Genomic DNA, 24,217 nt, shown 5'->3' on the forward strand with positions numbered 1-24,217 from the left:
GGGGGATGACAAAGTAGACTTAGGTGAGATAGGAGGCAACCCAGAGAAGCTGGAGAGACAAGGGTTTTTAATGATATCACTGTTGGACTGACTGCATAGTTGGAAGAGATTTTGGACAAGCACAAAGCACACATCTATCTTCAAAGTACCCTTTGTGCCCAAAGGCTCATCCAACATCTCCCTAAGCTATATGGTTAGTTCAATAAAAGATATCACAAAAACCCTTGCCTCTGATACATTTCCTGGCCCATCATAGCTACAACACTCAAACCTGATATAGAAGCTTGGCAGGTTTTTCTGCCTGGTTATACTTGAAAGTATAGACAGCCTAAGAAATCTTTTAAAGTTGTACCTGCAATTTTGTACACCCAGTTCTATGCCTGTACACAAATACAGCTCGTGTTTGCATGGGTAAGTTGGGGCCAAGGTCTTCAAACAACAGGACAGTCAGGTTTGATTTCTAGGTAAGCAGCCTGATTTTCAAAGGTGATCAGCAGCTCCTAATAAAGTTAGTGAAGGCTTCTAGTATTCAACAAATTTATTTGAGATCCGATGTGTAGATTTAGGAAGCATATTTAGACAAGGTAGTGGGATGGCTCAAGCAGAAAAAGAAGCTGAAGTTGAGGCAAGAACATCTTATCCAAGCATGGTTGTTTGAAAATACAAGGAAGGACCGAGTGAGTGAGTTAGTCTTTGTAAAAATTCCCCTCTTGAGGCTTGCTGCATGACTGGTTTTGGTGATGGAACTGGAGTGTATGAAGGTTGCTTACTTGTCCCCTGAAATTTTTCTTTTGCAGATCTGGAACACCTTCTTCAGTGGGCGCTACCTGATCCTGCTCATGGGCATATTTTCCATCTACACTGGCTTTATCTACAATGACTGCTTCTCCAAGTCTTTAAACATCTTTGGCTCTTCCTGGCATATCCGCCCCATGTTTAGTAACAGCACGTGGAAGTAAGTGGTACAGGGAAGAAAACCAGACACAAAAATGTGCATGATGAAACCCATTGGCTTCATAATACAGACAGGTTCAAAGTTTGTGTAGGGGTGAGACAAATCCCTCCTGTGGTTTTGGTTATAAACAATTTGGGTTGTTGGGCTGAATTAATAGCTGTAAAAATCTTATCTGAAAATGTAAGGTCCTCACAAGAAGTTAAAATTTCTGCTGACATGAGGAGGGACCATGGGTTGTAAGCATGGCCAAATTCAGCATATGGGTGTAGGACAGGGGGTCCCATTCTTCACTGCCCTCCTGCTCCTTGTTTTCCATTTCCTGTGGTGCATCTTTCATCTGCCCCTTCTGTACTCATCTATAAGCCAGTATCTGGATATATAATCAGCATCCAAGAGAGACTAAAACCCAAGGAATACTTGGCATATGAATCTCTGAAGTACCAGAGCTCACATCTTGGGGATGTGGGGGGACCCATGGCAAGTCCAAGCCACCTTTTATGTCCTGCCAGTCCTGGATTGTTCCAGTGGCTAGGGAGGCTCCTGGCTCAATGCAAGTGTCAAGGGCTTTCTGAGTGTAGGGCAGCTTCCCTTGGGCTGCCCTATGTGCTGCTCTTGCTGGGTGAATGCTCTTTATAGGGATGTCTGTAGGCATGGCATAGAGATGGTATAGTCAAGCCCATTAAGTCCTTTTATTTTGCTCTAGGCTCTTTACGCAGCTTAAAGCCCAGAGGACCTGAGAACATTTAAAGGAAAAGTGATTTATTCCATTCCCTCAAACTTTTCAAGGATGATATGGAAATCACCATGTTAGGGAACCATCATGTAAGGGTATCATAAGCTGTCAGGATGCCACATTGATGTCTAGTCTTGAAAGCTTATAAAAGCTGGAATAAAATGTTCATGCCTTGCATGGCTAACATGTATATATCAGCATATATATAGCACAAATACTATCTGCCTGCAGGCACAAAATGCCAGGCTAGGCCTAGGGTAAATGATCTGTTTAGCCTTTAGCTCTCTTGAGATAAACATGGCTTTGATTTATGTGTTAGGATTAGTGTGTAAATTCTCAACTTTCTTTCCTTTTGTAGTAAGCATGTTCTTGAAGAAATTGAGGCATTGCAGCTGGATCCTGCAGTCCCAGGAGTCTACTCTGGAAATCCATATCCTTTTGGAATAGATCCAGTAATATAGTTAAATTGGTCTAAGATCTTTATTTATGTGCCCTCTCAATTCTACTTACCTAGTTCATCAGAAGCTTCTCTCTCTCTCTCTATCGCTCTTTCTTTCTCTATATATTTTTTTTCACATGACCTTCATGAGCAGTCACTTGTGAAGCCACATCAGATACTTCTCATTCTCTGCAAGTTTTGTATTGCCTTTTTGTAGCATTACAGATGCTTGCCCTTAAACATTAAAGGATTTTAATACATTCATTCTTCTTCTCCCTCCAAGTTCAACAGACAGTTAGTACAGCCCAGAGAAATGACCACAAATTTAGGAATCAGACTCTCTTGAATCCTAATTCTGCCTCTGCCACTGACTTCTCAGTGTTAGCTTCCAGTTAGCTATAAAATTGGGATAATAATGCATACGTGCCTGCCTCACAATTTGAGGGTTACCTACTTGATATCTGTACGGTACATTGGGTATGTGAAACACAAAAGAAATATGTTTCACAGGTTACTTAAGTTTCACGTGTTGAAGTTGGTTGCTTCATCATTTCTCTTTTCTGTGAATCCTTTTAATTCATGCTGTACATTGAATTTAGTTAGGTTGCAGTCACTACCACCAAGTTTACCTACTTACTTCCTTTGTCCATCAGCACTAATTACCCTATTGGTAAGAGTACTGAAAGTGGTTTCACTCTGAGGAAACGCACAAAGAAACTTCCAGTTCCTTTGTATCTGCCTTACAGCCTGTAGGTGTGTTTATTGCGAAAGGTATACATTATTGAGAAAAGTATACATTATAGAAGCATGTCTGGAGATGGGCCCACAGAGTGCTTGGTGCATTTCAAGCAGTGATGTTTGGATGCATTTGAGCAACCTACATATTTCCCTTATCTTAGGGATTCCTCTGGGTGTCAGTTCAGTCTACTATGTAAAATAGAGTAACTTGTGTTCCTGCTGGTTGCTATTTACGTAAAGGGGCAGTTCTGGCAGCCAAGGAGTCTAAGTCATGGCTAGGATGGGGAATCTGGTAGAAGGCATTAGAGTGGCTCTGTGTTATGTGATGATTCCCCTATGTCATGGCCGGTAGTCAGTCCTCCCTTGGTTCAGTCAGCCTGATCCTGACCTAGGTCTGCTGGGCAAGGATTATTTTCAGTGAATCCTTTTTTTCTGAAAACAAGGCACTGATCCTGCTGCATCATTTAAGCTGGCCTCGCAGCAGAACATGAAAGGTTTCTGACGAGAAGAAAAACTGAGCTTAACTGGGCGCTAGATGGCAGCGTTGTTTGCTCACAGAGGATTAGTGGCGAGTGCTGGATCCAACAATAATCTGAACTACTGACCTAACAATCAGGAAAAGGGCACTGTAGCACATTTTTGTAGTGTGGACACTTTTGTGAGATTCAACTTGTTCACCCAGCCTAATGGGCTGGACTGTTGATCTTGTTAAGAAGAATTTTTTGCAGGTTTAGGATGCCTTGATTCCTTAAGGAGAAATACTCACCGTGGCTAACAAGATCTGAATACCCTGGGGTCTCCTTGAGTATTAAAGGTTTAAAATTAATGTAAGGAGTCTGTGTAGAAACTAGTATTGTATTTGGTCTACAAATCTCCCTCCCGCCTCTTCTTGTTTTGCTGGGCGGTGCATTAACTGTGACACATTTATGAGCATCTGAAAGAAGAGGTTCCAGAATAGGCATGTACTCACCATGCTCTGTGCAGAAAAACCGAAGCAAAGAAATCATTTAGATTACATGCAGTATACCTAAGTACTACCCCAAGTCCCTGGTCAGGCAAGGATTCTTAGATTCTCTTATAGTCTTCTTTGCCTTTTTGCTACGTTTCAGTGGTTTCCATGATTATAATTGGGCTGCTTCTCTGAATTTTGACCAGAGATGTCTTTCAGTTTCATGCGTAGGTATAGAGGCAGATAAAACTCTTGGTTTAGAGGTGATATCTTTTATTAGACCAACTAAATAGTAGCAAAAGTTTCTTTCATTGCAAGCTTTCAGGTCCAAACACCTTTCATCAGGCAGAGGAGAATTCAAAGATTGTAAAAGTTCTCCCAGATAGAAAAGAAACTTCATCTTGCACAGGGGAGGTAAAGGATGGTGAGGTTCCCCTGGGTTTCAAAGTCCATTTGTGGAAAAAGTTGCGCTGTGAATATGAGTAGGAATATGAAAAGTTGTTCTTTGAATATGAGCAGGAATATGCTTTCTTGTGTTTATATTAGGGTTGTGTATTTGACTGGTCAAATAAAGGTCAGTCAATTGACTGGTCAAATATCAATCCAAAACTAAAAAATTGCCAATAATTCCAAATAATACAAGGAAAAAGCACACATTTTCCGTTAAGAAATGTGTCAGAGAACAATAAAAAAAACATATTTTTGTCAAGAAATCTGCAAGAAAATGTAGCTGTTCTTGTAAAATTGCTACAATCTTTGACTGATCTAAAAATACGCAGCCAGACTAGTCAATTGGCAATATTTGACCAGTCAATTGACTGGATTGCCAACCCTAGTTTAAATGAACATATATTCTACCTATCACTACCTTTTTCAGCAAATGTTGGAGCTATTTTTGTGTGGAGGCGGGAGATTCCCATCTCCGATCCTCTGTGTTATAGAGGCAACACTGCCATGTAGCTAGGACGTGACTGGGAAACTCTGGATGTTATTAATGGTTCTTTCACTGACTCTGTGACTTCAGGCAAGTGGCTTCCTCCCTCCATGTTTCAGTTTCCTCCTCTGTAAAACAGGGACACTACTTAACTGGGAACTATTTGGTTAAAAAGCTTTATAGAAGAGCATTGTATCATTGTAGTATTGAGATTGCAGTCCTAAGTAGAGCTATCAAAAGTAAATTGGTGGCATTGACATTCATAGTGCACTGATTTCCGGGTCATTTTCTAACGAATACCTGATAATCTTGCTGCTCTTCTCTCTCTGTTTCCTCTCTTTTTTTCCCCTAAAGATCTGGAACGTTGCTAAAAACAAGCTGACTTTCTTAAACTCTTACAAAATGAAGATGTCTGTCGTCATGGGGATTACACAGATGGTCTTTGGGGTGGTACTCAGCCTTTTCAACCACATGTAAGTTTCATTGTTACATTTCAAATGGTTTCAAATGATGCTGTTCTGGACTATTGTGCTAGAGATTTGGACCCTAGCCCTGAGTGTATTCTTACCTTTATCTCCCTGAAGGATGGGAACCTCATTCTGGTTTGACAGTGGAAGATACTAGTAAAAATCTGATTTGGTGCTGAGCACTGGACAGGTACCTGGATAGACTTCTGTAACAGAACTGGTCTCAAGTCCACAGGAGGGAGAGAGGGATGGAGTACCAGTCCTCTGGGGGTTGTGCTGGAGACCCGGCCATGCTCCCTGCACTTTACCCTTAGGGAGCTAATAAGATCACCAGCAATCACAGTCTCCTCATCATTAGGGTTGTAGCAATTCTCCTGCCATGATCTCTCTCTCTCTCTGATTTCACAAAATACTTACAGAGATACAGAAGAGCAGCTAAAAGTGCATGAGGTTTCTTTCAATCTCTGTTTCCTGCTAATACGTCTGTCTCCTGGTTCTGATCCTGAGCCCATGGAAGGTGATGTGGATGCATGTGTACATTACATCCAGCACCCACCCTCTGTTCTGGGAGTGAATCAGATTTGTAGGACCTCTGCTTCATTAGCTGCAAAATTGAGAGATATCTAATGAGTGAGGCAAGGGTCTGCAGGAAGAGACAGGATGATGTCCTGGTTAAAACTGCCCTGGAAAAGTGAATTCTAACCTTGATCCTGTGATGTGGGGCAAGTCATATAAACCAGGCTTTTTACTAGGGACATTACACTACACATGTGTGCTATTCCTTTTCTGGGTGCCTAACTTAAGACCTTAAATAGTTGGGGAGAAAAATTTCTGACTATTTAAGCTGGTCTAATAAAAGATATCAGATTCACCCAAAGAACCTTGTCTGCCTATATCCTTAGACCAACACGGCTACAACCTACACCCTTGTAACTTAAGACCTAGGGTTTGATTTACCCAAGAGCTGAGCACTCACAGCTGCTACTGAATTCAATGGGATCACATGCCGTGCTGTAAAATGCCAAGTACTCTGAAAAATGAGGCCTTCGTTGTCCAAACTGCTCACCTAACATGAATTTGACCCTTTGGACATGCTCAGCTTTAATCTGTGTGCAGAAGGGTCCCATGTGGAAAGTGGGGATAATGGTACCACCTCCACTTGGAGGTCTGTTGTGAAGATAAGTTCATTAACATGTGTAAAGCACTCGTAGGCTATGATGTGAGCATAATAGAAAATCCCACAAGAGAATTGTCAGTTCTGTCTTCAGAGCAGAATTTGAATAGCATGCAGTAAATTAGGCCTGGAGCCGCACACTTGACTGATCAGGATAAAAAGAAATATTGTATAGCCGCTTATTCAGTGAACACCATCCACCCTGAGCACTAAGTGAAACAGGGGTCCTGGGGAAAAATGTGTGTGTGTGTTGTGTGTGTGAAGCTGTCATTAGAAAAGTATCCTAACACCTTCACACAGGGAGCTAAATTTAAGGTTGCCCGGAAAACCTTAATTCTGGCATTCCTAATATTGAGCACTTCCTTTGTTAAAAGAACGCTAAAGTTGCATAGCTCTTTATGTAGTAACCTAGAGGGGGCCTGGGCTACTATAGTAATAGGCTTAACTATAAGAACTGGAATAGCTTATGTTTAAAATAATATTTGTATGTAAATTGTGCTTTTTATCACCAAGGCCATATCCATACCACCTTCCTTTTGTTCATAGGGCTGCCACTGAGAAACAAGCCCCATCTGCTTGCTCCTTCTCTGTGCCTGCCCAATCTAAGCAATTAATCAGTGAGGCAGATTAGAGGGGCCCAATGTGTGTGTGAGGGGGCTTGCTTCTTTAGCAGCAGTCCAAGGCTTACCAAGGAGGCAGGCTAGCATTTGCCCTAAGGATACCAGCATCCTAAATTTGGTATCCACAATGGTCTGGTTCTGGTTTTATTTTTCATACACTAAAATGATGTTCCATACAGCCTTTGCTCAATGGCCTTGTACTGTATCGCTCATACCAACCGCTTTATCATTTTTTTCCAGCTACTTCAGGAGAACAATAAACATTGTCCTGCAGTTCATTCCAGAGATGATATTTATCCTGTGTCTCTTTGGCTACCTGCTCTTCATGATTATATTCAAATGGTGCTACTACAATGTCCATATATCCCAGCATGCACCAAGCATTCTCATCCACTTCATCAATATGTTCCTGTTCAATTACAATGATCCTACAAACATCCCCTTATATACACATCAGGTATGGACTTCCTAGTTTTAGTGAGTCACTGTAACCCAGCATAGCCAAGTGGTGCAATCTGCTGTGCTACTTTACAAATTAGAGCAAAAACTGTGTAAACCTGAAATTGGTCCTACCCTTCAAGCAATTCCAGTCTGCCAAGAAGAGGTCTAAGGGCTGAATCCTTCCCTCTGCGTGGTAGATTACATGCAGGTTGACAAGGGTAGAATTTGGTCCTGTATAGTGCCAACACTAGCTCTTCCTAAGGTGTAGCCCTGTCACGTTTTTGCTTTCTTAGAATAAACTCTTATCTCTCAGCAGGGGAATCCATCTGTGTAGGAGGAGGGAATGGGCAGACCTTGGGCCAGCCTGGTTGGGGAGGTCTGTTCTCTTGGTATTCTCCTAATTATGCTGGTATTGAGGAAACAGACCTAATTACAGAGCAGCCACAGGGGAGGGAGCTCATATTACCTTGCAAAACCTGTTCCCATCCTGACACCAATACAATACAAGGGGCTCTTACTTAGGATATACAAGACCTAAGCCCAAGTCCTTGCTCCAGTAAAAGACAAAGTAGAACAGCTTCAACAGGGAGCTGTGATTGAGAAAGAGATTGAGAAAGACCTACCTCAGAACAGCCTGGTTGTGGGAGAAAAGCAAAGCAGGAAATTTGAACTGGAATCACCCAGATACTGTGTGTGTGTGTGTGTGTGTGTGTGTGTGTGTGTGTGTGATCATTATGCTCCTGACTACTCCAGGCTGAGTCTGTCTCTTTTTCACACTGGCTTTAACCATAAATTTCATTTTTTAAAAATCAGCGTTTTTCCAACAAAATTTATTACCAGATCTACCCTGCAGTGCTAAGCAGGGCTGGAAAACAGAAAGTGGTCATTTTAACCACCCAGGAACACAGGGAGAAGATCCATTAAATAAAAAATGCCATTTTTGTAGCATTATATTTTAGGATGATAATTTCACTGATTGAAAAATGACAATATTTGAGATATCCCTTTAATAGGTGTGTTTGTCCCTTGTAGAAGGAAGTCCAGAGCTTTCTGGTCATATTTGCCTTGATTGCTATTCCATGGATGCTTCTGATTAAACCTTTTATTCTCCGAGCCAATCATCTGAAAGCTCAGCGTATGGTAAGGGCACTAAATCTATCATCACATTAAGCACGGGTATAGTTGCAAGCATCTTGGTTTTCAGTACACTGGTGCCAAAGTTGACTGGTATTTTTCAGTAGCATTTGGTAAAGAGCTAACTCTGTTTTTCATTGAAGGAAATGTGAGTTCTACCAGTGGAGGCAGAGTTAGGCCAGCACTGAGCCATTTTGAAAGCAGTAGGCTATGTCCAAAGCCGTCAAAAGAAAGTAATTATGAATGCTTCAGTTTCTTGCCATGCTTCACATGAAAGGACTTAGATGGCTTGCTCCTTGTAAGCTTAGAGTAGAGCTAAAATTATGTTCCTGTCCTCTGAAGAGACTGTCTACACAGCTGGAGGAAAATACCTGATTTAAAGGTGTGACTAGCTATTTTCCAACAATGTTTTCTTCTCTCAGTGATAACAATTCCTATTATCTAGTGCAGTGGTTCTCAACCTTTTTTGTATCGGGCCCCTTTTGTAAACACTGATGGCCGGCACTGACCCAGTGACCCTCCCCCCTGACCCCAGCCCCGCAATGTCTGGGACATGGGGAGTGGGGGGAGGTGTGTGGGGCAGAGAGGGCCTCAAGCACCCTCTCGCAGACTGGAGCTCTGCCAGTTTGCAAGGGAAAAGTCACGGTTTCCCACACATTTTTCTCCTTTAAAGGAGAATCCATTTTAAAAGTTTTTTGAATCATTTTTTAAAGTTTGTTCATGACCCTTTCATATATTCTTGTGACTCACTTTTGGGTCACGACCCAGGGGTTGAGAAATGCTGATCCAGTAGAAGGCCCTTCTTTCCTGTGTATTATACGCTTTGTCCTAATCTTGCATGCGACTGGCAAAATTGCAACATCCTAGTCGCTTATTTGTTCTGTTTTTTATGGCAAGTGAAGGATTCTTATTTGCTTTGAACATTTTTCTTTTGTTTGTAGTTAGCTATGGAGAAGGGAATACCTTTTATATAGCACAAATGACTTCATTTAAAAGGAAAGAAGCTGGATGTGCTCTGTGACCTTTTCTAGTCCAGTAACTAAAGACCTATAATGGAAAGCTGGGTCCCTAGGAGATGTGTGTAGAACAACATTTGTTCTTTAACTTCTTATTTTGCAATTCTTCTGGGACTTCAAGCAAGTTTTTTATATTGTTGACTGCAGCTTCTGCTCTGTGCCAGGCAGCCAACAACATCTGATAGCTTTTCTCCCCCATCCTGTTTCAGCCAATGATTTTCATATGTCAGCTACCCGATCAAATCTTAGATTTGGCCAGATTTATACAGCTGCAGCAAAATGTGTTCTTTATGCTGACATTCAAGCCAACTTAAGATAAGCAAGTATAATAGAGATTACTGATACAATGGAACAAAACACATTTATGAGGCTTTCCATACAAAACGTGTTGAAAGTAATAACGAATGCCAGGATATCTGTTAAAAGCTGCTGATTCAGTAATGTCTGAGGCTTTTTTTTTGTGCTATGAATTAAATACAGGACATTGTTGAAGCCAGGTGGTCTTTTGAAGCTATGATCTTTGAGTCATGGGTCAAGATATGTTCTATGTTAAAATGCCACTCACTTTGGGGATGCTGCACAAATAATCGTTGTGGAGAGAGGCTGAGAGGGCCTTGAGACTTGTCATAGGCCATGGGCTCTGGAGGTCTGAATTCTGCTTCCATCTTTCAGAGTCTTATTGTATGACCTTGGGCAAGTCACTTATTCCCTCCAGCCCTGATTCCGCCCTTACCTAAACCAATCTAACTTCATGGACTTTGACTACCATTGGTTAACACCAGTGTAACTGCAGGAGGGTGTCAGGCTTCCCATGCCTCAGGTTCATCATTTCTTGAACGTGGACAGTATTCCAATGTGCAACATTGCAGTGGGCTTATGAGGCCTGAGTAACTACATGTGTATTATACTGGGGCCCTTAAAGTTGAAGGGTTTTCTTTTTTATTCTTGCTAGTGATTGTGATGGAAACGCTCTGTTTCTCTAATAAATGTCAGATTACTCCTGATATTTTTTATGTTGTAGGCTGGCTGTGTTATAATTGTGTAGTCATCCTTCTATACCTATATAAAACTATGTACCATATCAGTTTTTCTTTGATGAGTATTTCCGCTTCGGATCATTCAAGAAATTCAAATAATATAAACTGAGCCATTCTCTTTTGCTTTTGAAAGCTCCAGTCCCCACCAATCTCAGAAGGCCCAGCTGGTGACACTGAAGTGGAGATCACTGAACCCAACAACTCCAAGAAAGCTGGTCGTGAAAACCATAGTAGTGGCCATGGGGGACACAATGATCATGAGGAAGAGGTAGAAAAATCAGAGCAGGATGGGTGGAGGAAAGGGCAGCTCTCAGGAGTTACCCTTGGGAAGCGTTCCAACTGGAATGCAAATAATATTCTGTGGAGACTTTGAATATGCCTGCAGGTTTTCTAGTGAGAGAAGAACCCTCTGAATCCTCAAACCTGTGGTTTGACTAAACCTGAGCCTAAACTTTTGGAGACTCGGGCAGGTCAAACTTCTTTTTCATTACTTTTCATTTACATGCTTTGCTGAATTTTTAGTGGGAAGTGCAAATGGCAAAAGACCATAGAAAAAATAGTCTCATTTCCTGTAGGAAAGCTTGTTCTTTTGTGCCCTCTTGTCCAAGTAGGAAACATATACATTTAGATTTTTAGATTAAGCACCTGGGTTTAGGGGTTTCGTGCCTGACCATAGAAATATAGGATTTGCCAGGATCTGGACACTTAGATTCAAGGCCCCCATAAGCCAGCATCTTGCCTTTGACAAGGCCAGCATCAGAGCCCCCTGCAGGCTGATTTGGGACCATATTCCCTATATGTAGCTGGAGATTGGTTTAAGCACCAAAGCACAAGCCTTCCAGTCCCCTTGAGGTTTTATCCATTGCTGCAGGAAAGCAGTTGCCATATTTCAAAAGGCGCACATGAGTTTTCTGTGTTAAAAGAATCTGAAATCTGGAGAGAAAGATGAAAACAACCAAAATTGCCAGTGTTGTTCTGACCTGAATAGACTGATCCAGTCCATACTGAAGTTAGCACAGAGGTTGAGTTCAGCAGATCTTTGAGCTTCTACACAAAGGCTAGGGACAGACATTCAAAAAGCCTGAGCCTGAATTGATTCAATCTTTGCAGGTTAGTCTAATCTGGCTAGGCTGAACTGGTTTGTAACCATACAGACATCCTCTGGACTGAGGAAATTCAGGCACATGCCTGCAGTGGCTCAGGCTAGAAGCTGGAGGGGGCTAGAGTAGCCCTCCCTTCCCCTCTGAGTAGAGAGGGGTTCTCCCAGCCTTGATAACAGAGCATGTATCAGCACTGTTATCAGCATTTAGCACCCCATCAAAAAAAAGCCTCTCTCTTTAGTTCAAGCTCTTCTTAAACAACTTTTTCCAAGGAAGGAACAGAGGGACATTACCAGCTACCTGTCAATTAGCTCCAAAAAGCCCTAAGCTGACAGTGTCCTGTCTGCCTTTGTCCTGTCTGCTTTACACAGACACCTCTCAGCATTAGCTAGCATACCACATACTGGATGTGGTCCATGCTGTGGGAGAGAGGAGGGACAGATCCCTACTTGAGCAGCAAATGGTGAGGGGGGGATGGGGCAGGAGGACGCCAGGAAGACCCTGCTGTTCCTACAAGTCTCTGCCAGAGCTCCAGCAAGGGAGGAGAGGGGAGAGGCCAGCCCAGCTCATAGTTTCATAGTTGGTAGGGTTGGAAGGGACCTGAGCAGATCATCAAGTCCAACCCCCTGCCATGGGCAGGAAAGAGTACTGGGGTCAAACGACCCCAGCAAGGTGTTTGTCTAGCCTCCTGTTAAAGACCCCCAGGGTAGGAGCCAGCACCACTTCTCTTGGAAGTTGGTTCCAGGTCCTAGCCACCCTGACAGTGAAGTAGTGCCTCCTGATGTCTAGTCTGAATCTAGACTGTGGAGCAGAGAGCCCAGCCCAGCCCAAAGAGCATGCTGGGATGCTGGGGGACTCTGATTTAACTTAAACCACGGAGGGGGTTGGGACAGACATTGCATAAGCCAGTTTGACCCAAATCAATTAAGTGTGATACTATATTCAACCAGGTTTATCTCAAATCAGTTTCAGCCATTTTTAGACTGGTTTGTGTGCACTGAATGTCTGTTCTGTTACAGGTTTAAACCAGTTTCTGATCACTTAAACTGGTTTATGTGTAATGTCTGTCCCTAGCCTCAGGGTTTGGACCAACAAAGGTGCGTCACCATGAGTTAAAAGGGAATGGGAACTTGCCAGGCATCAACTTCTTTGTGGCAACTTTTTCATGTGCCTGTTCTTCCACAATAGTGATCTGATCCACAAGCTAAATAGTAGTAGGGCTCATTCAGGAGTTAGCTACCCTGGTTATTTACCATCAGGTAAGAGTGGGCAAATCTTACTGCTACCCTTCCCCAGGTGCACTGTGTAGTGGTGGGCCAGCTTAGACATGCAGTGCACTAGGGGGTGGGGGTAGGTCATGAAGATATGGTGCAGCGATGGCAGTCGGGGTGCCCATGGGGTATGTTGCTCAGATGGAGTTGCAACTTGCTCTGGTGCAGCTCCCAGGATATGTGGCCCCTCTTTGGAGTCCCAGCCCCAGCCCAGAGCTAGGTAGCACTGATTTGGGTGGGTGTTACATATCTCCCATACCCTTGTTGTGGGATAAAACTTGCCAAAAACTGATGCCAATTTGTGAGCAGCTGTGAAAGAGTTAACACTGGACTGAACCCACCCCTTTGACTTTGGCAGGAGGAGAGAAGTTGGCAGCCATCTTTTAACAAAGTGTCTTTATCCTTCTGTGCTTCCACGTAGAGAAGTTCTGATGAAGAAAATCTGCTCCCCTGCTTAAGACATACACCCCCATTTTGGAGGGCTAATATTTTTGGGGGAAAGGTAGATGTAGTATGCTAGTGAATACAGTAAAGTGCAGGGAAGGCAAATACAGAGTGGTTGTTTAACAGTTGCTTTTCACTGGAGTTTTTCTTCTTCCAAGTTTGGTGCCTGGGAAGATGGAACAAGCAGAACAGTTTACAGATCTGTCCTCTTGTCAAATAGCCACATGTTGCTCCTATCATTCTGAGGAAGGAGATTGGTGCACAATGTGTACTAACCTACAATGTATAGTGTATTACTCTTCCACTAGCCAAGCAGCACAGAATGGAAGTGAGGCAGCTTCATTTTTGCATAATTTCAGTTCAATTTTGGAGACACATTTGTCCACCAAGCAATCCACACCATTGAATACTGCCTGGGCTGCATCTCCAATACGGCATCCTACCTCCGGCTCTGGGCACTAAGCCTGGCTCATGCACGTGAGTTATTGCTTCATGTTGTTCAGCTGTAACAATAATCAGTGTTCATTGCTGCTATGGGAAATGTGTTGTTGTCATTGGAAATCTTTATTTTCACTGAAAATGAAAATGAAGCTTCTGCAAACTCAGAATCTGCTGTGGGATTTTCCACCTGGAATGCTGAAGCAAACTATTCTGCATCGATACAAATTGGTATGATTTGAGAGTTGTCAAATCTGATTGAATATTTTGTGGCTGTTTGACTTGTGTTCATACTAGCTGCTGAGAGGCTTCATGGAAGTTGTAGTTTGGGTGTCTCATGCCTTTGTTCTCTAATATAGGCCAAGCCCTCTGAATTTCCTGTGATGCACCGTAGTTTCCTCCTCTGGTAGCATCATTATAATCCGTCATGGGAAATTGAGTCTAGCCCTAGAGATGGATGAGGGTAGTAAGGCAGGCAGGTTACAAGACCCATCACAGCAGCAGCTCAAGGGGACAGATCAATGTTAAAATGACCTGAAACATGACATTTTCCTTCAGTTTAACAAATCAAAATGACAAAGCTCATTTCAAGAATGTTGAAACCTTTAATTCTGACCTGGAATGGTCACACTGAACTAATTCAGAACTTTATATTTCATGGGGGAAAAATCACCATTGCAGTTTTTCTTGATTTAGGATGAAAACAGATGTTGAAATTTCAAGCTCTTCAGAAGGTCTGATTTTCAGCATCTCTGATTATCGTTATAATCTATTTATTGAATGAGTGGCAGTACTCCCTGCTTCTGGGTATTGTGCAAACCTGGAACAAAAAGACAGTTCTTTCCCCACAGAGGTTGCAGTTTAGAACGAGACAAATATAAAAAACAACCTCTTAATGCAAAGGTGCTTGACTGGGAAGGGTGGCTTTGCCCTTCCTGTCTAACATTCTTGGCACATAAGTGAGTGTAGCAGTGAGTTAATTGGAAGTCAACTCACACTAGCTTTATATTAGAGATATAGGTGATTAAAAATGAAGAGCTTGCGTTCAATGGTGAGGTACTTAGATGTACAGTTACCTTTTTTATGAACTTGTCATCTCTAAGCTGTTTTTAAGAGTAGTGAATCTGTTTTGGAGAAACATTTCAGCAAGAATTAATTGAGGGGGGTCCTGTGCCCTGTAATATGCAGGAGGTGAGGGTAAGGTGATCACTATGGTCTCTTCTGGCCTTATGCAGGATTCTGTGAGCCTATTTGGCTTGGGGAGGTTCATATAGGAATCCATAATAACTATTTGTGATTCCTATTCAGCTGAATTCTTACATCAGAATGTGGTCCCAGGGACCCCTCTGTACTGGCTAAAGAAATGGAGAGGAAAAATGAGCTAGTGCAGTGGTTAGGGTGCTGACCTGGGGGAGACGTGTTCAACTCCTTGATTTACCACAAGCTTCCAGGTGACCCTGGGCAAGTCGCTTTGTCCCTCTGTGCCTCAGTTCTCCATCTGTCAGAGGAGAGAGGTGCACTTTTCTACCCATGCAGGGGGTGCTGAGGAGTAAATGTATGAAAGACAATAAAGTGCTCAGGTACTCGCCATGAAAGGAGTCATTGAAGTGCCTTGGATATATAGTTTCCTGGTGAGCACAGTTTCCCTGTCTATTGTAGACAGGACTCTTCACTCCAACTCTGCTACAACTTTGATATAACATTGTGCTGTAGGTTGGGTTTTGTGAGCTTACTGATGGGGCCTAAGCTTGGTTTTACAATTAGATATATGATATGGAGCTTATCACAGTCCCCAGTTGAACAGAACTAGTTCATTCATTTTCCAGGTGCTCATTCTCAATGTCTTCCATAAGAGGAAGTGGCCAGGCAGAACACATACAAAGGTCCTCAGCTAGCATAAAGCAGGCTATAAAGAGACATCACTAGATGAAGTGAATCAGCTCTGCTGGGATGCATCCTGGCCCTTGCTGGGCCTCTGCCACTCCTGGGAGCCAGTCCTGCAGGACAACAGTTGGGGCAAGCATCTGCAACCTGAGGGGACCCCAGGGTTTCCCCATTTGCAGAGATGCACCCTGAATCAGGATCGCTGGGAATGCCTCTGCAAATGGGGAAACTGGGCAGGCATTCCTGGGGCTTCAGAGGCCCAATCCTGTGCACCCCAGGAGCAGAAAGATGTCTGTTTGTTTTTGGTTGGTTATGCCATAAGAAGTTTCATGGTGGCCCAAAGGTGACATCTGTTTGCAGCCTCAGTTTAGCTCTACTGACGCCAGTGGAGCTCTCATTTGCACCCATTTAAGTCTGGCTCTGTGCTCCTTTGGAGAGCTGTAATGAATAATTATAGCTGTACCTGTCAGAGCCCCCAGGGAAATCCAAGCAGCCTTTTTGCAGAAGCTTCCATGTCTTCCTATCACAGTGGTAGGAATTGATGGCAGTGTAGCTGCCTGTCAGTCACATTCCAAGAGGAATCTAGTTGTCTTGAGCATTTTGCATTCATCTTTATCACCGAAGTGTGCTCCCTTTTTTTAATATTGGGTGTTCCTGATCTCCAGCCAGTGTTAAGATATCAGCTCTAAAGGACATCTTACCTTGGGCAAAAGATGGATTCTTTTTGGCTTCAGTGTTGCATTCTCCAATCTACCCACTAAGACAATGACTGATTGTTATCACAGTAGCTATTGAACTGTCCACGACTGTTGCTCATCTCCATTCTTTTTCTTTCCTTTACTTGCACTGCAGAATTATCTGAGGTCCTCTGGACCATGGTGATGAGTGTGGGACTCAGGAGTAGTGGCTGGGGAGGACTTATTGTGGTCTTTGTCATCTTTGCGGTCTTCGCAGTTCTGACAGTAGCCATTCTGCTTGTCATGGAGGGTCTCTCTGCATTCCTGCATGCACTGCGGCTTCACTGGTAAGTTCTGTAAAGGAAGATTCTCCAAATGTCTTTCTCATTGCAATTTCAGGAAGAAAAGGGTACCCATTTACCGCATAGAGGCCATGGAGATGGGGCCACCATAGATTTTGTTACAGAATGGTTTTTATTTACACCTCTGTTTCTGTGCCTTGGACCTATCCCAAATCATTGTGTACCATTAGTAGTTCTGGGTTTGACTGCTAGGTGCACAAGTCATGCACTATGCAGAAATATCCACTTCTGATTAATCTGAGACCACCAAACTCATGTCAGTCAGGACAAAGTTCATATTTGTAAGCCAATTTCTGCAGGTAAAGGGCCACAGTGCCATTTTGACATGGGTGATTAAGACATTTCATAGTTTCATAGTTTCTAGGGTCGGAAGGGACCCGAGCAGATCATCTAGTCCGACCCCCTGCCATGGCAGGAAGAGCACTGGGGTCAAACGACCCCAGTAAGGTGGTCATCCAACCTCCTCTTAAAAACCCCAGGGTGGGAGCCTGCACCACCTCACATGGAAGCTGGTTCCAGACCCTAGCCACCCTGACCGTGAAGTAGCGCCTCCTGATGTCCAACTTAAACCTTCCCTCCGCCAGCTTGTGACCATTGTTCCTGGTCACTCCTTGCGGCGCTCGGGGGAACAGGGACTTTAAGATCTTATGCTTGTAGCTTCACTCTGAATTCTAAGCACCAAAGGTATATCTGATATGCACTCAGGCCCTGTCCAGATGAATGTGGATGTTTGGTTCCCCTTGGACAACTAGGGGTGGTGTACATTGTGCCTCAGCTGGTTGTCCCTGGGGAACGTCCATGCCATTCACACTCTGGCACATGGCAACTCACCCGAGGGTGAGGTAGGGGAGCACTGGACTGGCCCCAGCAGCCTTACCTGGGGTCCTGGGGCCCTTCTGGGACTACAGCAGCAGTGAACCTGCCACTCAGAGCCTGACTGGTAGCCATAGCGTGGCTCTGTCTGGCCAGGCTCCGGTTTTGAGCAGCATATACTGCCCCCATGTGCACCGGTCCTCTTTCTCTTTTTGCACAAGTTTTTTTGACTCCTGGATACCCAGGGGTCACCCCCGCGCTGCTCCCTTGCAGTGTGGTGAGCAGCTGAACATGTGGTATGTGGTGCCGCAGACACGTCTGTGGCACCACATACCACATGGCCATGTTTGTCTGGATGTGGCCTCACCATTGTATAAGTCTGTATAAACCTTCTACTACCTCACTCGGGTACCAATAGAAGTCTAACCACCGTAGCATGGAAGTCAGCACAGAATACAAAATCTGTCTGAGAAACTGGGGAAGTTAGTCAGTTGGGTAGTAAATGCAGACTGATCTCTACACTGCACAGCTAAACTGCCAGCAGTACCTGAGCTAGCTAGTTTAAAAGATAGTTCAGATATATTTATACTGCCCTGCAGTGTAGACATACCCTAGTACTGATGTATAAAGTAAAACCAACTGGAGGAAAAAACTCCCCCAAACCAACCCTGGAGGGCATTTTTAAATGTTGTTGCTGGGTACTTCCTATCTTTTGACAGTCCATCACTAACCACATAATGCTGTCAACAAGACGAGGTTGAAAGGCTTGGAGTCACTTGATACTGTCTGGACACTGGGAAGCTGAAAAGTCTGTTATCTCAGACTGTTGTACTGTACAGTGGAGGGAACTTGGCCACATCTGACAGTAGCATACCTAGGGGAGGGTGAGAGGGGCACCACCCCACGCACTGACTTTAACAAGGGCACCAAAATCATCCCCCATGCCCATGGAGTTCATGCCCCACAGCAAGAGCAGTCCCACAGTGTTGCTCTTGCAGCTATGGCAGCTGGGGCACGGACACTACACTGCTGCTGCTGCTCACAGGAGACGAGGGCAGAGTGTGTGTGGCCATGGCAGCAGCAGCTGGGAACTGGGTAAAACTCTTATGCCCAGCTCCTGCCCCTTCTCAGAGCCTGCAGCACTCCCCCCACCAGCTGTCCCACAGGGTTTCCCCAGGGTCCAGACCCTGTTTATTATATCGGTGCTCCCTGATGGTTATTAAAGATGTCATGGTTGTTAAGTGCGTGTGTGGGGAGGGAGGGCGACTTTCCCTTGCTTTCCAGATACTGCCGATTGTGCCCGTTAAAAGTACTTCAGATTTGAGTTGTGGAAGGTCCTATACAGCTGGGTAGTACTTGTGAAGTTGTGCTGCAGCTTCAGCATTTGTCTTTTTCAAGCACCTGCCTTTCTTCCTCCTCCCAGCAAGCAAGTGAGATGGAAATGTATTATGCTGAGAGTTCTTCTTTCTCTTCTGAGTTGTTAATGGCACGATGGCTGGCTGCGTCCACTCCCATTATGCCACACAGGCCCTGGAAAATCCTGACTTGACTGCTGACCTAGAACATATCCACATCCCAATGCTTCAGAGATCACTAGAAACTCATATGAGTTTCTGACTCCCAGCCTTGAGTCATGTGTCCAGGTCCTGGTCTCCCTAGAAGTGCTGTTTCTACTTCCCTGCTTGATTTTTAGAATGGTCCTTTCTCCTTCTTCCACTCCCCCCCCACACATTATACTGTGTAAGTTCATTACTGTGCCAATTTAACTGCTCTCTATGTTGATTTTTCCTCATTAGGGTGGAGTTCCAGAACAAGTTTTACGTGGGGGCAGGCTATAAGTTTTCTCCTTTCTCCTTCAATGATATCATAAATGGAACCGAAGAATAAAGGCAGAATAAAGAACTGAAGAATAAAGGCAACTCAGCACACACAGATCTTTAATTCCCCAGATCCTTCATTTTACTTTCTTCTTAATGTTATTACCATGTTGAATGCTGAATTCTCTTAAATGTGAATTTCATAGTGCACCTAGGTAATTGGAATGGTTATCCAAGCCAGTGCCGAGTACCTAACTCTACAGGTTTTTTCGAGTCACCTCTCTCCTGTTTGCTTAAGAATAGAGGAATTGTGATATTTTGAAATGAATAAATTATTCATAATGAGCTCACATGTGCTCTTTCCCTTTCTCTGTCCTGCCTTGTGATACAGTTTTCCAAAGAAAATGGGTTGATTTAGACTTAGCCCCAAGGGTGATCAGGTGTCATTTACATGCGATTAAACTGCTTGCCAGATTTCACTTCGGTTAGCACACCAACTATACAAACATGATTCAAAACAACTGAGAAGAATGCAGTATCACAAACCTATATTTATGTAGGCACTTTACTACAACAAACCCGTTATTATCAGATTTGTTCCAGAGTTTATAACTGCTGGACTTCAGACTTTCTCATACATTGTCACTTTAGAAGAGTGTTAAGTCTGTCATTTAAATAATAGCACAGTCCAGCTGCAGACTCACAACCACTTTTTTTCTTCCATTGTTGACTTGTTTTCCTATGGAAAATCCACACGTAAAATGGTGACTTCTGTTTTAATTTTAAAATAGATTGTTCAAGTAGACTATGCAAAGAATGCTAATGCATAATGAACAAGAAAAACAGATGCATTAATACAGAAAAGCTGTTAGCTGTGTTCCTCTGAAGTTAGGTATAGAGCAGGGCAGAGCAGGATGACACCTTATAATATCTTAAGCCTCTGACAGATGGTAAGAAGAGGGCTTGGTGGGATCTGGTGCAGGATCCCAACAATTGTGCCTCCTGTCCTGCCATAGATGTATGGCAGGAGTCGTGATTGTGGGATCCAGCATTGATCCCATCACACCGTATTGCTGGCGCAGGAGGAGCCTGGGATCAAGATTGTGGGGCTCACCCTGCACTGGCAATCTTCACCTCTGTGGCTGAGAACCCCGTCGGCTGACAGAGCTCCCAGCCACGGGAGTGCATGGTATGCCCCTGCAGCTGGAAGCTTGGTCACTGATGGGGCTGTCAGCTGTAGGTGCGCACCCTACGCTCCCCCCGCGAGGAGCCCTGTCAGTGATCAGAGCTTCCAGCTGTAGGGGGGCACCTTATGCACTCATGGCTGGGAGCTCCATCAGCTGCCTGAGGTTCAGGGGATGAGCACAGTGGGCTCCCCCAGCTGGGACCCCCAATTAGCCGACCTGCTCCCAGCCTCCAGAGCAAACAGGAGCGCTGGCCGTACATTCGATTAAAAGTTTGATAGCAAGGAGTGACAAAGTTACTGGTCATATTTTGTGTAATCACTTCGCTGCTTATTCTTGATTTTTATTACACCATTAATTAAACAAATTGTTGGCCTGGTCACTACTTAAGATAGATTTAACGAGTTACACCTTAAGTGTAATGTGTTGGGGGCTTCAGTGTATTTGATATGTCCTTCTTTCACTAAATCTCAGTTTATTGCTAACCTCATTAGCATTAAATGGAATCATATTAATCATGAAGATTTTTCTATAAATGTGGGTGTACTGTCAAGGATGCTGTTGCATTTTTCTATCAGGAGATTCTGGTGAAGTTGTGAAGGAAAATCTTGCAATGGTTGGTATGCAAATAGACCTCCTCCATCTTTCACTTTCTTGATATTCGAGTATACAGAAGATATGCAAATGATGAAAGTTGCTAGAAAAATACTCAGTGAAATAGCTAACAATGCAGACATGTAAATTGCTATAATCAGGCTTGGGAATAAACATCCTGTCGAGAGAAATAAGGGAAATCACCGCCTCGGTCACAGTTGCTATATTTGACTTCCTGTGTTGCAGTCTCAGGAAGACAACACAGCATCAGGTCATTTCTGGAATGTTTCCTTGGTACCAGAGGAGTTGGAGAGTTTGTTTAAATTGGAAATTCACTTCTGCAGCAGCTGATGGAGCCCAGAGACGTGTTGGGCTGGAATTGTGTCTGGCCCTTCAAACACAGGAGCCAGGATGCAACATTTTCTAAGCTTGAACAGGGCAAGGAGAACCTGCTTCTCCTGCCTACTTGAGAGTTACATGTTTTATGGTTGACTAAATCCATCTTCCTTGCACATGCACACTCATGTGCATACATACACACACTAAGTTGTGGCGTTGTCTATGGATTGTCAACATTCATAATAATACTTTGTTTTTTCATCCAAGTTTTGTTTACTGGCAGAAGTGAAAGGGTGGGGGGGAAAGCCCTTTGAAAGTAAGGCAAGGATCTGATCAGGTGTGTTGGCAAACAGAGAAAACAATTTACTTTATGAGAAAACAGGCAGGTGAATTTATCTGCACAAACATCTATTTTATCTTCATGGCTCCTCTCCAGGCAGTCAGATGTAACTGTGCAGAAGATTATCTGAAATGGAATATCTTTTTTTTTCCCACACAGCTTCCTTGTGTTTTTGCTGTGAATTTTTTATCTTAAATGGGGAAAGCAAACAAGATTTGGGTAAGTTAAAGCAGGGAGGACTGCTTAGTGACCTGGGTACTGTATTTCAACTCAAGAGATCCAATGTCAGATCTGGGCTCTGCTACAGGCTTTTGTGTGACCTTGGGTGAGTCACTAAATAGGCTTTATCCCTAAGGGCATGTCTACACCATATCTTCAGTGTGCAGGGGCGGGGGAGGGTCCAATAGTAGTACACAATGTTGATGAAGACCATAAAAATGCATCTCTAGGTGGAGGTGGACTGCCACGCACAACTGGAGTTTTTGTAAGAAGAGTCTTTCAGAGTAATGACTGGTCCCTGACAATTGATCATGGGCTTTACATGAGAGGCATGTGCTGAAGCACTTCGGTATCTCTATTTTGTGGGATGTAGGTGGCCACCTGACCTGGATGGACCTGGGGAAGTTGATAATTATTGAATAGTAGGCTTTAACCCCAAATCCTGAAATCCTTGCTGATTCTTTGCTCACTCATTATGATCACTACTACTGCATTCTCCCAGGTCTAGCAGCCTGCAAAGCAACCTTCACTTAGCAAAACTGTGCAGCTCTGAACCATCAGATCTTCACAAGAAATGATTGCCTTCATGCCCAGAGTTATACCCTGTCCACCCATTACCTTGGATCATGGTAATGGGATAGTGGGATGATTTGAGTTCTGTAGTGTCATGGGGTGGCTAAGCAAATGTCAAGCATCATGCAGTCTGGTTTAGCCTAGCAGCCTAATGCTGAGGCAGGGAAACTACCATTATCCCAAAAGTGATCCTTCCAGTACAAAGTTATGGCCTGTCAGTAGCGAATCTGGATGTATTGCTGACCATAGTCTGTCCAGCTTGTAGAGAAGCATGTCTTCGTCACTGGTAGTATGGTGCATTTCTGTAAGGACCAAATTTGCTTGAGACCAAACAGCACAGACTTCTGGCAACTGCAGCCTTCCAGCCTCACTTGGCCCCTTAGGGTTCACAGCTGAAGAAAACCTCATGGATCAGTCATCCTAGCTGACTTTGCTTTCTGCTTTCAAGGCAAACTCAGGCTGCCATAACATGACGCAGAGAACTCCTGTCCCCCTACACACACTCTGACACAGTGGCACCCCTGAAGCTTTGTTCCAATGATTTTCCATACTAGTTGCCAGTACTGAAGCATGGATTATAGTAATGGCAGAATCCATTCAGATCACCATGATCCAAACACTTGTTCCTTTGTGGCTAATGTTACTGTGTGCATCACTGGCTTGAGTCGGTTGTCTTTCAGGCAATTGCCCAGTTCCTTCAATTCTCTTTTGTCTGTTTATCCAGAATAGTCTCAGTGTTATGTTTCCTTTCCTGCTTGCCTGTGGTTGCCAAACCAGCTGTATCCTTCCTTCTTCTGCTTGCTGTAGGCATAGAACGAAGGAGCAAAAGAACATATCCCTCATTAGATTATAATAAAAAACACCTATTTCACCCTTTCCAATTTTATTGATTCCCATCACCCTAGTATCCAAATATCTTCTGTAGTGTCTTCTGGTCATCACGTTTGTTAAGTGATGGACACACCATGTGCTCAGCTTACAAACTTACTTAAGAAAACCTTAGGCTAATACTTCATCACTTTTGCTTACAGAATCATAAGTCAGCAGGCAGAAAAGAACCAAGTAGCCATCAGTTGCCCAAACCTGGAGTGTAGCTGGGTTGTTTTGTACATCATCAGTTCTCAGTCATGCTTGCAGGACTGGGTTGTTCCAATTATTTCCCTCTAGCCTTCATCTCAACATGCACTGCATCTATCATTGGTACTGTATGGATATATACTGGGTGCATCTACATAGTTTCATAGTTTCTAGGGTCGGAAGGGACCTGAGAAGATCATCTAGTCCGACCCCCTGCCATGGCAGGAAAGAGTACTGGGGGGTCAAATGACCCCAGCAAGGTGTTCATCTAACCTCTTCTTAAAAACCCCCAGGGTAGGAGCCTGCACCACCTCCCTTGGAAGTTGGTTCCAGACCCTAGCCGCCCTGACCGTGAAATAGCGCCTTCTGATGTCTAACCTAAATCTACCCTCTGCTAGCTTGTGACCGTTGTTCCTGGTCACTCCTGGCTGTGCTCGGGGGAACAGTG

The 24,217-nt window shown here is 43.8% G+C and overlaps 1 protein-coding gene across 2 annotated transcripts in view; it reads left to right on the top strand.

Moving 5' to 3' along the window:
- Positions 1-19,793, top strand: part of ATP6V0A4 (ATPase H+ transporting V0 subunit a4) — a 79,953-nt gene extending 60,160 nt beyond the window's left edge. Inside the window, exons 13-21 of one of the 2 annotated variants that reach the window (XM_019515395.1) lie at positions 798-955; positions 2,047-2,140; positions 5,103-5,221; positions 7,250-7,466; positions 8,483-8,590; positions 10,771-10,905; positions 13,812-13,929; positions 16,729-16,798; positions 19,423-19,793. In XM_019515395.1, coding sequence (XP_019370940.1) covers positions 798-955; positions 2,047-2,140; positions 5,103-5,221; positions 7,250-7,466; positions 8,483-8,590; positions 10,771-10,905; positions 13,812-13,929; positions 16,729-16,798; positions 19,423-19,513 — 1,110 coding nt within the window. In that variant the 3' untranslated portion in view covers positions 19,514-19,793. Of the gene's footprint in view, positions 1-797; positions 956-2,046; positions 2,141-5,102; positions 5,222-7,249; positions 7,467-8,482; positions 8,591-10,770; positions 10,906-13,811; positions 13,930-16,626; positions 16,799-19,422 lie in introns of both variants that reach the window. The other variant, XM_019515394.1, reaches the window with a different exon arrangement.
- The last annotated feature ends 4,424 nt before the right edge of the window (positions 19,794-24,217 follow it).

This window comes from Gavialis gangeticus, unplaced genomic scaffold (assembly GCF_001723915.1).
Source record: "Gavialis gangeticus isolate Ggan-Ray unplaced genomic scaffold, GavGan_comp1, whole genome shotgun sequence".
NCBI lineage: Eukaryota > Metazoa > Chordata > Crocodylia > Gavialidae > Gavialis > Gavialis gangeticus.